Source organism: Mastigoproctus giganteus, chromosome 1 (genome assembly GCF_048544385.1).
Source record: "Mastigoproctus giganteus isolate SK-2022 chromosome 1, ASM4854438v1, whole genome shotgun sequence".
In the NCBI taxonomy this organism is placed as follows: domain Eukaryota; kingdom Metazoa; phylum Arthropoda; class Arachnida; order Uropygi; family Thelyphonidae; genus Mastigoproctus; species Mastigoproctus giganteus.
In genome coordinates this window covers 251,471,583-251,484,794 of record NC_143575.1, presented here as the reverse complement: position 1 = coordinate 251,484,794, position 13,212 = coordinate 251,471,583, and the positions used below count along the sequence as shown (strand labels likewise).

Sequence of the window (13,212 nt, the reverse complement as noted above, 5' to 3'; positions counted from 1 at the left end):
CAAAATTACAGCACATCAGAAATGAACTACAGTGACTCCTATTTGAACTAATATGAACTAAGTTATCTTTTAGTACCTATTTTTTAGATAGTGTGGATCACTGCTTGTATGTAGCTAGCCTGGATAGTAGGCACCATTCACCATTGTGGAGAGTGGATTTTGACTTTTGAGTGTGGAAAAGTTATATACTGATATGAAAAATACATTCCAATCAAGTTTTATTGCAAAATTTTGTGAATAAATATTCACAAGAGAAACTTACACATTGCTGTAATATTTATATACTAATTACAACACATTAAAAATTTCACAATGTGCCTCCATAGCCGAGTGATCAGGAGCAGGAGTGCAGTAGCATACAGTCTTTGAGTAGACCAGGGATCAAGCCCCTGACTGCTAAATACAGTCGATCTGCCAACCTGCATTGGACCAGCGTGGCAGATTATGGCCCATTCCCTCAATATGAATTTTTTAAGGAGGTTTCCATTTTGCAGTGGATTGATAATGGCTGCAGTTTACCTTTTTACCTTTATTCTGTTACTTTGAAATGCCAGTAATTTAACTACTACTACCTTGAATAGTAGTAGTTAAATTACTACTACTCAAGGTATACTGGAAGGAGACCATATACTTTGTACTGTATGCACAGTACTTTGCTTTGGCATCTATAGGCTGATGTTTCCTGGAACATATCAACTGAACATTCCTACAATAAATGGATAATAAAATTTCCAGTTTTTATTCATCACAGTCTACTTTCTAAATCTGAAAGAAAATTTATCATTTCTTTAAAAAAATTTATCTTCTATAAAAAACAACTGCCATTACAGTTATATTTTTAATTAAAAGCTTTTCCAATAGTATTCACAAATGCAGCCATTGCAGGGTTTTTTTTTTTTTTTTATATGTTCATTTTATGAACTACTCCCTATAAACATAAACAAGCTTTTATTAACATTTCTATATGTACAAATTTCATTATAATAATAACCAGCAGTGATATTATTATAATGAGCTTTGTGGCAGTAATTCTGCAAATGTATAAATTCACCCTAATTATCACAAATTCATGCATGATAAGGAGATTATATACCAGACTGTTTCTAAAATGTTTGATTAGCATGAAACAGAAGGTTAAATTGGGTAGAGATAAGAACACTAAGTTAGATACAATTGAGCAAGCTGAGTTAGAAATTATATACACAGTAAATGAGTCACCACACAAACATTACTAAGCAACAAATTCAATCAAACAGACTTCTGGACTTGTTGATTTCAATTATGTTGATTATGAAGTTGATTTCAAATCACTTTAAATCAACTTCATTGTAAATTTAGTGTTGTTATGAACATACCCATAACAACTTTAAATTTACCATGTAAACAAACTGGGAGAACACTACCATTTCTACATGTCCAAATAACCATCTCTTAACATTTTAAAGTCACTGGCTTACAGAACATTGTGTGGTACTCTCCTCTCCTCTCCTAAAAAAACAACTTTTTCAATACCCTATCTCTGCAAAATCTACAATCATTGCAATCATCCAAAGAGCTCTCAGAGTATGCTCTCCTGAGAACTTCCAACCATAAAAAGCAACTACACCCTCCAATTCTGTGCTAAATGTATTAACAGAGTTGTTAAAGAATTTAGGTCCCCCCCTCCCTTCTCCTGATTCAGGATCCTCAGAACAACCTAATACCATATTTCTCAAAGATTGGCAATAGCTTTTTTTTTTTTTTTACTTTGTTAGTTGTTGGCGCATCAGCTTCTGTGGCCATACTGCACCTCCCAAAGGTTTTTGCATTTACTCTGATCCAAGCCTGAGGTGGGATTCGAACCCGCAACCTTTGGGTTGCCAGGCAGGCACTTTACCTACCCGGCTAGCCCGGTCGGCATCGGCAATAGCATCAAACATGCACAGCAAATAAAAAAAAATATATATATAAAAATAATTCATTTTGGGGAATAGGAATTTAAAACAAATTTTAAGGTCCAATGTTCATCATTTCTTCACACTATAAATGTAGGCTACATATAACTCTAATTTTGGTAAGTTTTATAATCACAGAGGACCATGGTTTCAACCTGGCTATCCCAGAAATACTCAATATTATTTGTTAACATAAAGGAAAAGACTGTTTTTCATATACAGAGCAACTTTTCGCAAGGAAAGGTGGACCATTCTCATTCCCCAACCAACATGGATAACATTATCAACAAACACAAAATCTCTAAGTGACCTGCTAGGATCTCCAGAACTAGCACAACTAGCAACAGTTCAATCCCAAAAATACAAAATAACTCACCCAGTTCATCCCATAGACAGCATCAGTATATAAATTCATCTTCTAGAAGTAGAAGCATTAGACCTAGACAACATCAGCACAACCAATATGAAGCCAGCAACTCTGGTTCCTCTCACCCCCTCTTCTCTAAGGTGCTCTGCTAAAACAGAGCACCTTGGAGAAGCCAAGGAGAGAGGCCAACCCCTAATAGCTATCACTCTACTCTACCTCAGTTCTCCCCAAATAGGAACTTCAACTTAACAAAAATCCTTTGGAATGACATTACTATTCTTAACTGTTTTCTTTAAAAAAAAAAAAAAAAAAAAAAAAAGTTACATATTTTTTGACATAATGTAATGAGCATTAACACTAGTTTATACAATAATACACTACCTGCTGGCTGGCCGGTGTATAATGGTGTGTTTTATTATGTTACACCAAAATGAGAAATAACCACTGCAGCCATTAGTTGGCAGTCCATCGATAGGCAAGGATTTAAAGAAAAAAAGGGTAGAGAGAGATGCACCAGACAATTATTAAAATACTAGCAACTATATAGTTGTTTTTTTTTTTTTTTTTTTAAGAATTCAGTTTTAGATTCTGCTGCTAGAAATATTCATTTAACAGTAAATAATGATTATTCAAATATACTACAAAGAAAATATGCTTGCTCATCCAATAATGAAAAACAACTATGAGTTTTATATTTCAGTTTTGTGGTTTAGGGGTGGTGACAGTATTTTTTGGACCCTGCTGAATCCTAGGTCTTCTTGATGTACTGAAGTCTGAATTTTCTCTAATCTGAGCTCTTGACTGATTTATGCCCATCTGTTAAATTATCTGGATTAAAGGATAGAATCATAAGCAAAGATAATCTATGTATAAATTAAAAAAAAACTCAAAAATTGAACAGCAAAATTTACTTTAGTTTATAATATGCCTTAAGTCAGAGGTGCACAGCCGATTTATTAACAAGGAGCTTGCTCAAGAATTTTGGTTAAGGATATCATCTTCGATTAAAAAAATTATGCTAAATTTTATCTGATTTTTTTTTAACAAGGGTTTGTTATTTGGTTTTTAGGAGCATTAGCAACTAAGGCCATATTGCTCCGGAAATATGCGGTGGTCATTCCCTGACCTTTCCGCATCCTCCGTATTTGGTGGTGACGGGCTCGAACCCTGGTCTAATCAAGAAGCGTGTGCTACGCACTGCTGCTCCTTCCCACCTGGCTACGGAGACGCCATTTTTTTTTTTTTAACAAGGGGCTCACGTGTGAGCCCCCTCCAGCACACCCTTGTCTTAAGCTATTTACAATTAATTCAGGTCAAATAAGACATTTATTTGTTGTAATATATTAAAATATTCAAGCACTTACTTTATTTTTATCAGGATGCAATTTTAATGCCAACTTTTTGAATGCCCGTCGAATTTCTCTATTATCAGCATCCTTTCCAACACCCAGAAGCTCATAATAATCCTCAGCACTAGCAAGTATGTTCAAAAGAAGTAAAAACAATATACCAGTCTTGGCAGTATAAATCATTCTAAAATTATAATGGCTAGTTAAATATACTTCATGACCTTGAATATCAATAAAACAGAGGATGACATCAAAACCATGGCTAGATCTCAAATGTGCTCCTTTCCTTTGACAAATGGAAAAACTATATGAAATAAAGTAATAAAAACAAATTTAATTTTTTAAGCATATTTAATGCATTAATATAATACAGAAATTATTAAAATATTGTTTCAGTACAGCAAAAATTTACATTAAATTTACATTAATAAAAACAAGATATAAAGAACTATGTAATCATGTCCACAGAACTTAAAAGACATCCTTGACATAAGTTATGGACAGAGTCTAAAAGCAAACACTTAATGATCTGTCTTGTTTGTGAAATGTCTAGCAACATTAGACAAAATCCAGAGGATAGGGCTGGTGATACAGACATGCATGATGACAGGTGCCTGGTGTCTGCAGCTCTTAAAGGACTTTATTAAGCTATACCAGCAAAAACAATGTCCTAAACAAAGTGACCATTGTGAAGGACCTTTTAACATCAGACTTTCTTCTCTCCGTGTCTGGTTATGACTGACTTATCAGCAACATTTACACAGGCTTCCCGATTGCCAAATCTTATATCATGTGACTTTTTGTTTTGGAAACAATACCTGAAAGCAAAGATAAAACCATGACAATCCATTTACCCTTGTAGGTTTGAAAGAGACATATGATGTGAGGCAGCAAAAATTTTGGCCAATATATATTATACAGCAGCTCATATTGTAACTCAACTACAGGTTACTGGTGAACAAAAGTACCACATCAAAGTGGTGTGTGGATCTTTACCACATTTTGTCATTAGTGATCATTGCAAAGCCAATAGTGATGACAATCAGCATGCATTTATTTTGCTTGCAAATAAAACCCCACAAGTCTAGAGGTTTGTTGTATTTTTTTACTCTTATGTCCATACATTATGTCCACCAATTATATCTATTCCAAAGATTGTGAATTTTATAATCACCCTGTAAATGACAGATATAAACAAGAAAGCTTAACATCAAGAATAAGAGTTCATAGCATAAAATAAACAGATAATGATCGGTACTAATTTTTGTGCATGTACACCTCAAGATAAGAGCTACACAAAGCTTTGCCAGGGATAGGTATACAAAGAATGATAACAGTGTATAGCTAACAATTATATTAAAAAAATTACATATAAGCAACTTAAACGATTATATTTGTGATATAAAGTAAATTTCTTTATGTGCTGCAAACATCAGCTGCACTGGTCTTTGTATTCATTCTAGTCAACATGCATTAGCACACATACATTTAGCATTTTGATGGCTAGCAATGATGCATTTTGTCTGCTTACTTCTGATAGAATTATTAGAATGTAATTTTTTGATGATGTGTCCAGTACTGAAGCTGTGGGCACAGAAGCAGGTGGGGGGGGGAAATGTCTATCACAAACCATTGATTCAAGTCAGACAGCAAAGTGCTTCAGGCTTTGTCCATAATGTATATACAGTGTAATTCAAAATGAATTTCCTAATATAAAAAATGTATTATGTTTAACCTAATAAAGGTATACTGAAAAGAAAGTTATATTTAGATATACAAACTCAAACTTCACTGTAAGCTAAAAATTCAATCACTTTATTCCACATACATTTTGTACTAAGGCAACAACCTATAAAACTCTGAAGAGTCATTTTTACACTGGTATATACAATTTTGCTCACTGGAAAATATAAGCCCAGTTTTATTCTCTACTTGGTGAGATTGATTTTATTTACATATCAGTTTTCAAAAAATCCATTATTGCTGATATTTGTATTCATTCTTTTGCCACAGTGCACTCAACTAATATACAAAATGTATCACAAATTGTATTTTCTGTGAATGGAAGCGCTGTGTTTTAATTGTTAATTCATTATTAATATACTTAGTATAATAATTATTAATAACTTTTTTTCAGATAAGACTGTTGTCAATGTATCAACAACAATCCTCATTCCTACTATACACATGGAAATTTTACTGCACAAAATCAGAAGCAAAGATTTTTATTGCTAACTTTTATATAAAAGCTTATGCTTATTGTGGTGTTAGGACTGGTAATCAAGACAAATCATAGGACCTACATCATATATGCCATCCATGTGTTGAAAAATGCATGGCAATTGGTTAATGGAAGAAGAAAATCCTTTGCATATTTGGTGTGGTGCAAGCACAGAGACCACACACTGAATAGTAATTTTCCCATATGCAATATACAGAACACTGCACCAAGGACAAAGATGCAATACAATATTCAAATCTTCTATCAGCTGTTCATCCTATGCCCCACAGCCTGATTATTCTCAAGTGAGCAGCATAGTGAATTTAAAAATAATCATGGAGATGAAGGGTGTCAAAGATGCCACAACACTTTAGGTAAGTTGAAACGAATCATCTAATAAGGAACTTAGATAAACCAAAGAATTCAGACTAGCTCTTAGGGTTCCAGATTGGATGAAAAGAATATTTTTTGGTACCTAGCACTTAATTTTTGTGGTATAGGTACAGAAAAAGAATTCATGCCATTCTAATCTAAGGTTGGGAACTCTTGTTATATGTAATAAATGATTCAATTAACATGCACTGTACATAATGCCCAGTGTGTTAACTGAATCATTTAACACACTGGGTGTTATACACAATTCACTGGAATGGAGATTCTTCAATGACAGTTTGAAAATGAACTTAAAAGGAGTTCTACTAAACAACAGGAAATTATTAAATTCTGGTTCCTATTCCAAACACTTAATAATTTATGACAGACTGAACTTATTATAACAAGTGAAATAATTTGATCATAAGTGGATAGTTCAGGATGATTTGAAGGTACTACCCATACTTCTTGTAAACAGTCAGCATACAGAAAATTCCCTTGCTTTCTATGCAAATGGAAAACAAGGCTAAAGAATTTCATCAAGTCAAGTGTCTCTCTGAGACAAGTGCTTCCACAATTGCTATATATAAAACTGAGCCTAATGAAACAATCTGTTAAGACCACAGAAAAAGAGGGAGGCTAATTTTGGTAAGCATTTCAAAATTTCTCAAGGTAAGTGATTATAAACTCCATGCTGGCATTTTCAATTGACCGCAAATCCATGAAAAGTTGCTGTATAATCACTATTTTGCAACTTTTGTCTCAGAAAGAAGTGAAAGTTTGACTAGCTTTCAAGAATGTCACAAAAAACTTTAAGCATTTAGAAATCAAAGGACTACAAGAAGATTGTCAACATGCTTACCAGTTTCAAAAAACTAGACTGCAACATGAATATGCAAGTTCATCTTCTGCACAGCCATCCTGAATACCTTCCACAGAATCTTGGACATAATGAGTGACAAGAATGATGAAAAGTTTGACCAAGACATCAAGACTATGAAATAAAAGATTCTAGGATAAAAGAACTGAGGAAACAATGGTAAGCTACTGTCGGTTTCAAAAGGAATTTGTGTGATGAACACAAAAGTTTTTCAAAAGCAAAAATTCATTCATGTGCAAAAAAATATTGTCAAATCACTAAATAAAGTATTGATTTAGTGAAATCACTATTTGTTCTTAATACTCTTAATATACAAAAATTAGAACTGATAATTATACCTATCACTATGTTTTTTTTTGGGGGGGGGAGAATTGTGATAAAGTAAAATCAATTACAGATTTAGAATCAGAGCTAAACAATTTACATATTCGCCTAATTGTATTAAAAAGCAGACATTTTTTCTTAATATATACCGGTGCTCTCAACAGGGAAGCTACACAACAATGGCAGACACTGCTGATGTAATACCATTGGGCCAGTGCTAAAAGACTCATCATCCAATATAGTTTTGATATTCAGTAATAGACAGGCCTGACAACCAATAGTAAAACTATTTAATGGGCTCAAAGGTCTATAGAAAGACTCATGAATTTCTGGACCCCCACACAACTTTGTGGTGACTTAATAGTAAAGTAAAAGTACTAATAGTAATATCTGTATAGTGCAAGGAAGCCACAGGCGTTTGCTGCATTAGCCAGGATTTAAAAAAAAAACAGAAAACACAACTAGATAAGAAAATACAAATTATTTTCTTCCCTCCTCACATAGTTAACTATTCAGTTGACCTTTGAATTTATTCAAACTGTCAGCTTCAACTACCAGTGAAGGCAACCTGTTCCAGCAATCAAAAACTTGCTGGCTATAAAAAAAAAAAAAAAAAAAAACTTCCTACAATCTAGTCTAAGCCTCTTCCCCTGTAATTTGAATGTATGCCCCTGAATTCTGGAATTCTCTATAACAGTGAAAATTCCACCCTCACTCATTTTATTAACCCCTCTCAGAATTTTATTTTGCCAGTCTCACCATGCCAGTTGCCCCTCTATGGACTCTTTCAAGAAGCTCAATGTCCTTTTTGAGATGAGGCATCCATACTTGAACACAGTATTCCAAATATGGTCTTACAATTGCCTTATATAGTGGGATTATGACCTCCATATCTCTACAGGATAATGGACAAGAATAAGAACAGGACAACAACCAATCCTTGGGAGAGCCACACTTCTAACTTCTAAAGAATATCCATTAATTATAACCCTCTGCCTTCTGCCCTGCAGCCACCCAGCAATACACCTTAGAACTTTCCAGTAATCCCAACATGTTCCTGCATATACAATAAACTCCCATGAGAGACTGAGTCAAATTCCTTACTAAAATCCAAATAAACTATGCCAAAATTGTTCCCTACATCCCACTCATGAGTAACTGCATCAAAACAGCTTACTAAGTTAGTAAAATATGATCTTCCCTTAAAAAAACCAGAATGCCATATCTATCTAAATGTCCCTAGATTGCATTCTGAATCACTGCGTCTAAGATTTTTTCTACAAATGAAGTCAGACTAACTGGTCTGTAGTTACCAATTTCACCGTTAGTGAAGTTGGTAACTACAAACTATTTGTACTGGTGATACATTGGCACTTTTCCAATCCAAAGGAATCTCTCCCGAGTCAAAGGATGCTCTCAAAATTAACTTCAGTGCACTCAATACACTCCTTGGCGGCCTCCCTCAAAATTACTGGGTATATGCCATCAATTCCAGGAACCTTACTTGCCTTTATGCTCAAAAGTTTTTCTAATAAACAGTCATTTGTAATTTGGAAATCACTAATTTCATATGCCTCTGCCTCGCTTGCACAGCCTCTTCTCTGCATGACAGGTCTTTCTTCAGTAAAGATAGATGCAAAGTACCTATTCAATTCATCCTCAACATCAGCTGGGTTGTCTAAGACTTTCCCACACCCAGTACACAAGGGTCCGATCTGGTTCACCTTTTTCTTCCTTTTATTCACATACATGAAAAATTCCTTGCTTTCTCATACACAGCCTTGGCCTCTCTAATCTTATCTGCAGTACTATTATAAATCAACTTTTCATTGCTCTTTAAATATAACATGGGACATATGAAACTGTCCCATGCTATCTTTTCATGCTCTATGTGTGTGGCCAGCTCTGCATTCATCCATTTTGACATCCTCCTCCTGCAATATTTTCTTAATGGTATGTATGCATTAATGGCCTCTTTGATTTTTGCTTTAAAAGGTATTCCATAATTCAAGTGTATTTGGCCTCACTCTGCAATCCACTCAATTAATAAGGTATTTAAAGGTAACTAAAAGGATTAAATATGCTAAACATTACAGAAAACTTGTTTCTTTCTTAAACACAAGTGATAAAAGTTTTAAATTAAGAATGGATTTTTAAAAATAGCTCAAAGAAAGTATGCCTCTGAGTAACTGGAAAGCTAATATAAACATAAGAAGATCAGATAAATATTTAAATGAAATAGGCAAAAAAATAGAAAATATGCATGGATTATATTTAATATTTTTTAATTTTAATGCTACATAAGGTGTGCTTTCTCAGTTCATTTTACCCTAATACCAAAAGAAGGCAACTATAATTTTTCCATTATTTACTTGCATAAAAAAGAACCAAATCATAAAAAAAGAACTTAAGTGAAATTAGCACATTTTGACTATTTCACACAGCCATCAAGTATTACTTCATTTCATAAAACATGTGCTAATATTTATGCTTGTGAGTGTTTATGATAGAAAAAGGCAATATTAAATGCAATGCAGTTACAGTTTCAACTCTCTAATCTGAGATAGTTTGCCGTATTTATATCCTATCCTTTTAATTAATTAATTAATTATTAGCCATATGGTGCAAGGAAGCCTTATGCTGCACCAGCCAAAAAAAGAATTTCTGAATTACCCGGGGAGAGAGAGAGAGTAGAAGGGAATTACCAAGAAAGAGAAGAATGATGATATCCAGCAGCTCAGCACCCTGGGTGTGCCAAGCCCATACTAACCAGATGTGAACCTCTGGGGTTTATATAAATAAGTCAACTGGTCCTAGCTATTTCTCAGACTTTTCCTGAAACCGGTGCTCCAGCTTATATCTATATTGCATTGTTCTTTTCTTACACTTCAAATCGCTTATTTCACTAGCATTTTCTTGTGGTAATGGAAATGCACTCACATTCATTTGTTCTTAAAATGGGGGGGGGGCAAAACCCTTGTCATCCAATTATCATCCTACAGTTTTTAGTTCAACCCTTTATAAAATAATGAAATCTATCAAAAGCTAACTTTTACACAATTTAATGTTCGTGTGCATGTGTGGGTATTCATATGTCAATAAGGACATCAGCTAAAATGTGTGCGCGCTCACACACATTACAAATGAGAGTGCGACTGCTGATGAAACTTAAACAACCAACTACTTAACTGAACAAAAATTCATCCTAACATGGTCACTTAAAGTTTATTTATATTCAAACTACAAACAATTTTAAATTAAAAAAAAAATCCGAAAACTCGAATATTACTCTCTGCGGCGATTATGATAAAAAAAAAAAAAAAAAAAAATCACAAAGTTTCTTATACCGTGTGGTCGGAGCAGTTCTTTAAAAGGAAACTTGTAGTTCTTTACAGATACTAATCTCTCTGCAAGTGACGGTGCGTCAAATTCAACCACCTCATGTTCTTTTTAAGTTAATAAGAGGAAAATTCAAGCCATTTATTAAATAATGAACCTCATGCAAACAAATCTGCAATGAAAATATACCTACCAAATCAAAAAAAAGATATATGATCCAAAGGAACCCGGCACATCAGATGGTAGTCTGAATGTGAATTTATGAAATCAAATAAAAGTTCTTAATTAAATACCCAACTTACTTCCCACAACTAAATGTGCATATTACTGCTGAAGTTTATCATTAACTGACAAGACAATCATTTAATAGAAAACTGTACACAAATGTCAAACTGACAAAGCTTCAACGTTGCCTCCTATGCATGTTCCGGAAAACGAATACACCACTCAAGTCAACCAAAAGACCAGCGCCACTCACTAAGCAGCACGTGTCAATCATATAGCCGTACACATTTCAAGCTGAATTTTCCAGTGTGTGGGTCTGTCTGCAAACAAGTGATGGGAGAAGCAGTCAAGAAATTAGAAGCAAAATTGCAATGGTCAAGGTACTGTTTAACATTTTGTATCCAGGTATCATCGTAAATGGACGGGGGGGGGGGAATGACGACCAGGTTTTTTAAAAATTGACTTAGGCACATTTATAGTCATACCGTTTGAAAAGAGAAAACAGATATTTACTGGAAGAATGAATATCAAATTGTGGAAAAGGTTGGTTAAATATATTGTATGGTGCATCATAAAGGCTATAAGAAAAAGAAAAATCCTCCGTGACAAGATAGTGGTTTTTTCACTTGTGAGGCGTTTGGAAATGTTTGGGTTTGATTCCCTACATCTTCCCCTTTAGAAGAGGAATTTCTAAAGTGCTCTTCAATGGACGCCATAGCTAGCCATCTCAAGGGAAGGGAGTATTGTTTTCCTCGTGAGTTATTACAGATTTATCAGCCGTCACAAATACAAGTTAGACTGCGAACATGTAGTTCTACACAAATAATAGATGTACAGTGGGGCCTCGACATCCGATATTCTCAGAAACCGATTTAGCTTCCATACAATCTTTTATTTTAAGGACCAGTGATATTTGCAGGAACTGATGGCTTTCCGATATAGCTGGAACGATTGATTGATTGATTTTGATTTTATTAGCGCAAAAACGGCTACGGTTATACTGCGCCAAGAAAAGATTAAAATATCAACAAATATAAATTCTGGTAACCTTTAAAGGTTATCTCGTCAAATGGTTATGTATATATATATATATAAGGCAGTATAAGTTTAAAGGTAAATTATCCAGTTTATATATGTGTGTGTGTGTATATATTAATAGCTTGTAAAAACTTAAAAACTGCTGGCACGTGGTCGTTTGATAAAATCTGACTGAGTGTATAAGGCTCAGTTGGATGAGTAAAAGCGGTAAAATATATATTGCGAACATGGGTAAAATTAACGCAATCTATTAAAATATGCTTTATTGATAAAATGATGTCGCAAGACTCGCACATATGAGGTCATCTGCCCTCAGCAGAAACGAATGTGTCAGATGACTGTGTCCTATGCGGAGTCGAGCAAGAACAATTTCCTCCCTCCGATTCCTGCGCAGACTGAACTGCCATGTTTCTATTACAGGCTTTATCTGGTATAATTTATTTGTTCTCTCTCTATGCCTTAGTTCTTGCCATTGGGAATATATCTTGTTGCGTATTATTTGCCTGTAGTCTGTATAGAGGACTGACAGGCAGCGATTATTAGTGGGAGCTGCTAATTTGGCTGCAGTGTCAGCCAAATCATTTCCCCTTATCCCAATGTGGCTAGGAATCCAGCAGAAGGGGATATCAAACTTGTATTCATGAAGAGAATGTATCTTCTGCTGAACCCGACAGAGAACTGGATGAGAGTTGTGTCTCAAAGATAATAAAGCCTGTAATACACTCAAAGAATCAGAATATATTATTGACCTTTGCCACTGACAAGTTCGAATGTGATCCAAGGCTAACTCTATAGCATGCATCTCTGCAGTGTATATGCTGGATCCAGGAAGAATCTGCTGAGATATTGTAGTGTCCGGAAAGACAACAGCAGATCCTACGCACAATTCAGACTTCGAGCCGTCTGTGTAAACTGGAAGGAAGTTACAGTGCTCAGCTCGGTGTGCAGGATATAGCTGCTGGTAGACAGATGATGGAGTCTCAGACTTTATCCATTTCTTAAGGAAAAAGTCGCACGATGGGGTATGAGCATGCCAGGGTGGAAGAGTTTCTTTTGGTGTTTGTGCAACCTTGTCTACCATGATGTTAAACTCTCTGAGTAGCTCTTGGACACGAATACCAATTGTTGGCAGTCTGACGGATATTGTACAAGTTTTCCCAACG

The 13,212-nt window shown here is 34.7% G+C and overlaps 1 protein-coding gene across 2 annotated transcripts in view; it reads right to left on the bottom strand.

Moving 5' to 3' along the window:
- LOC150091755 (endoplasmic reticulum disulfide reductase DNAJC10-like) overlaps positions 1 to 11,220 on the bottom strand; it is a 156,357-nt gene extending 145,137 nt beyond the window's left edge. Inside the window, exons 1-2 of one of the 2 annotated variants that reach the window (XM_090385579.1) lie at positions 11,089 to 11,220; positions 3,666 to 3,954 (exon numbers count right to left, since the gene is read on the bottom strand). In XM_090385579.1, coding sequence (XP_090241705.1) covers positions 3,666 to 3,833 — 168 coding nt within the window. In that variant the 5' untranslated portion in view covers positions 3,834 to 3,954; positions 11,089 to 11,220. Of the gene's footprint in view, positions 1 to 3,665; positions 3,955 to 10,794; positions 10,836 to 11,088 lie in introns of those variants that run through there. The other variant, XM_090385580.1, reaches the window with a different exon arrangement.
- Positions 11,221 to 13,212: the final 1,992 nt, after the last annotated feature.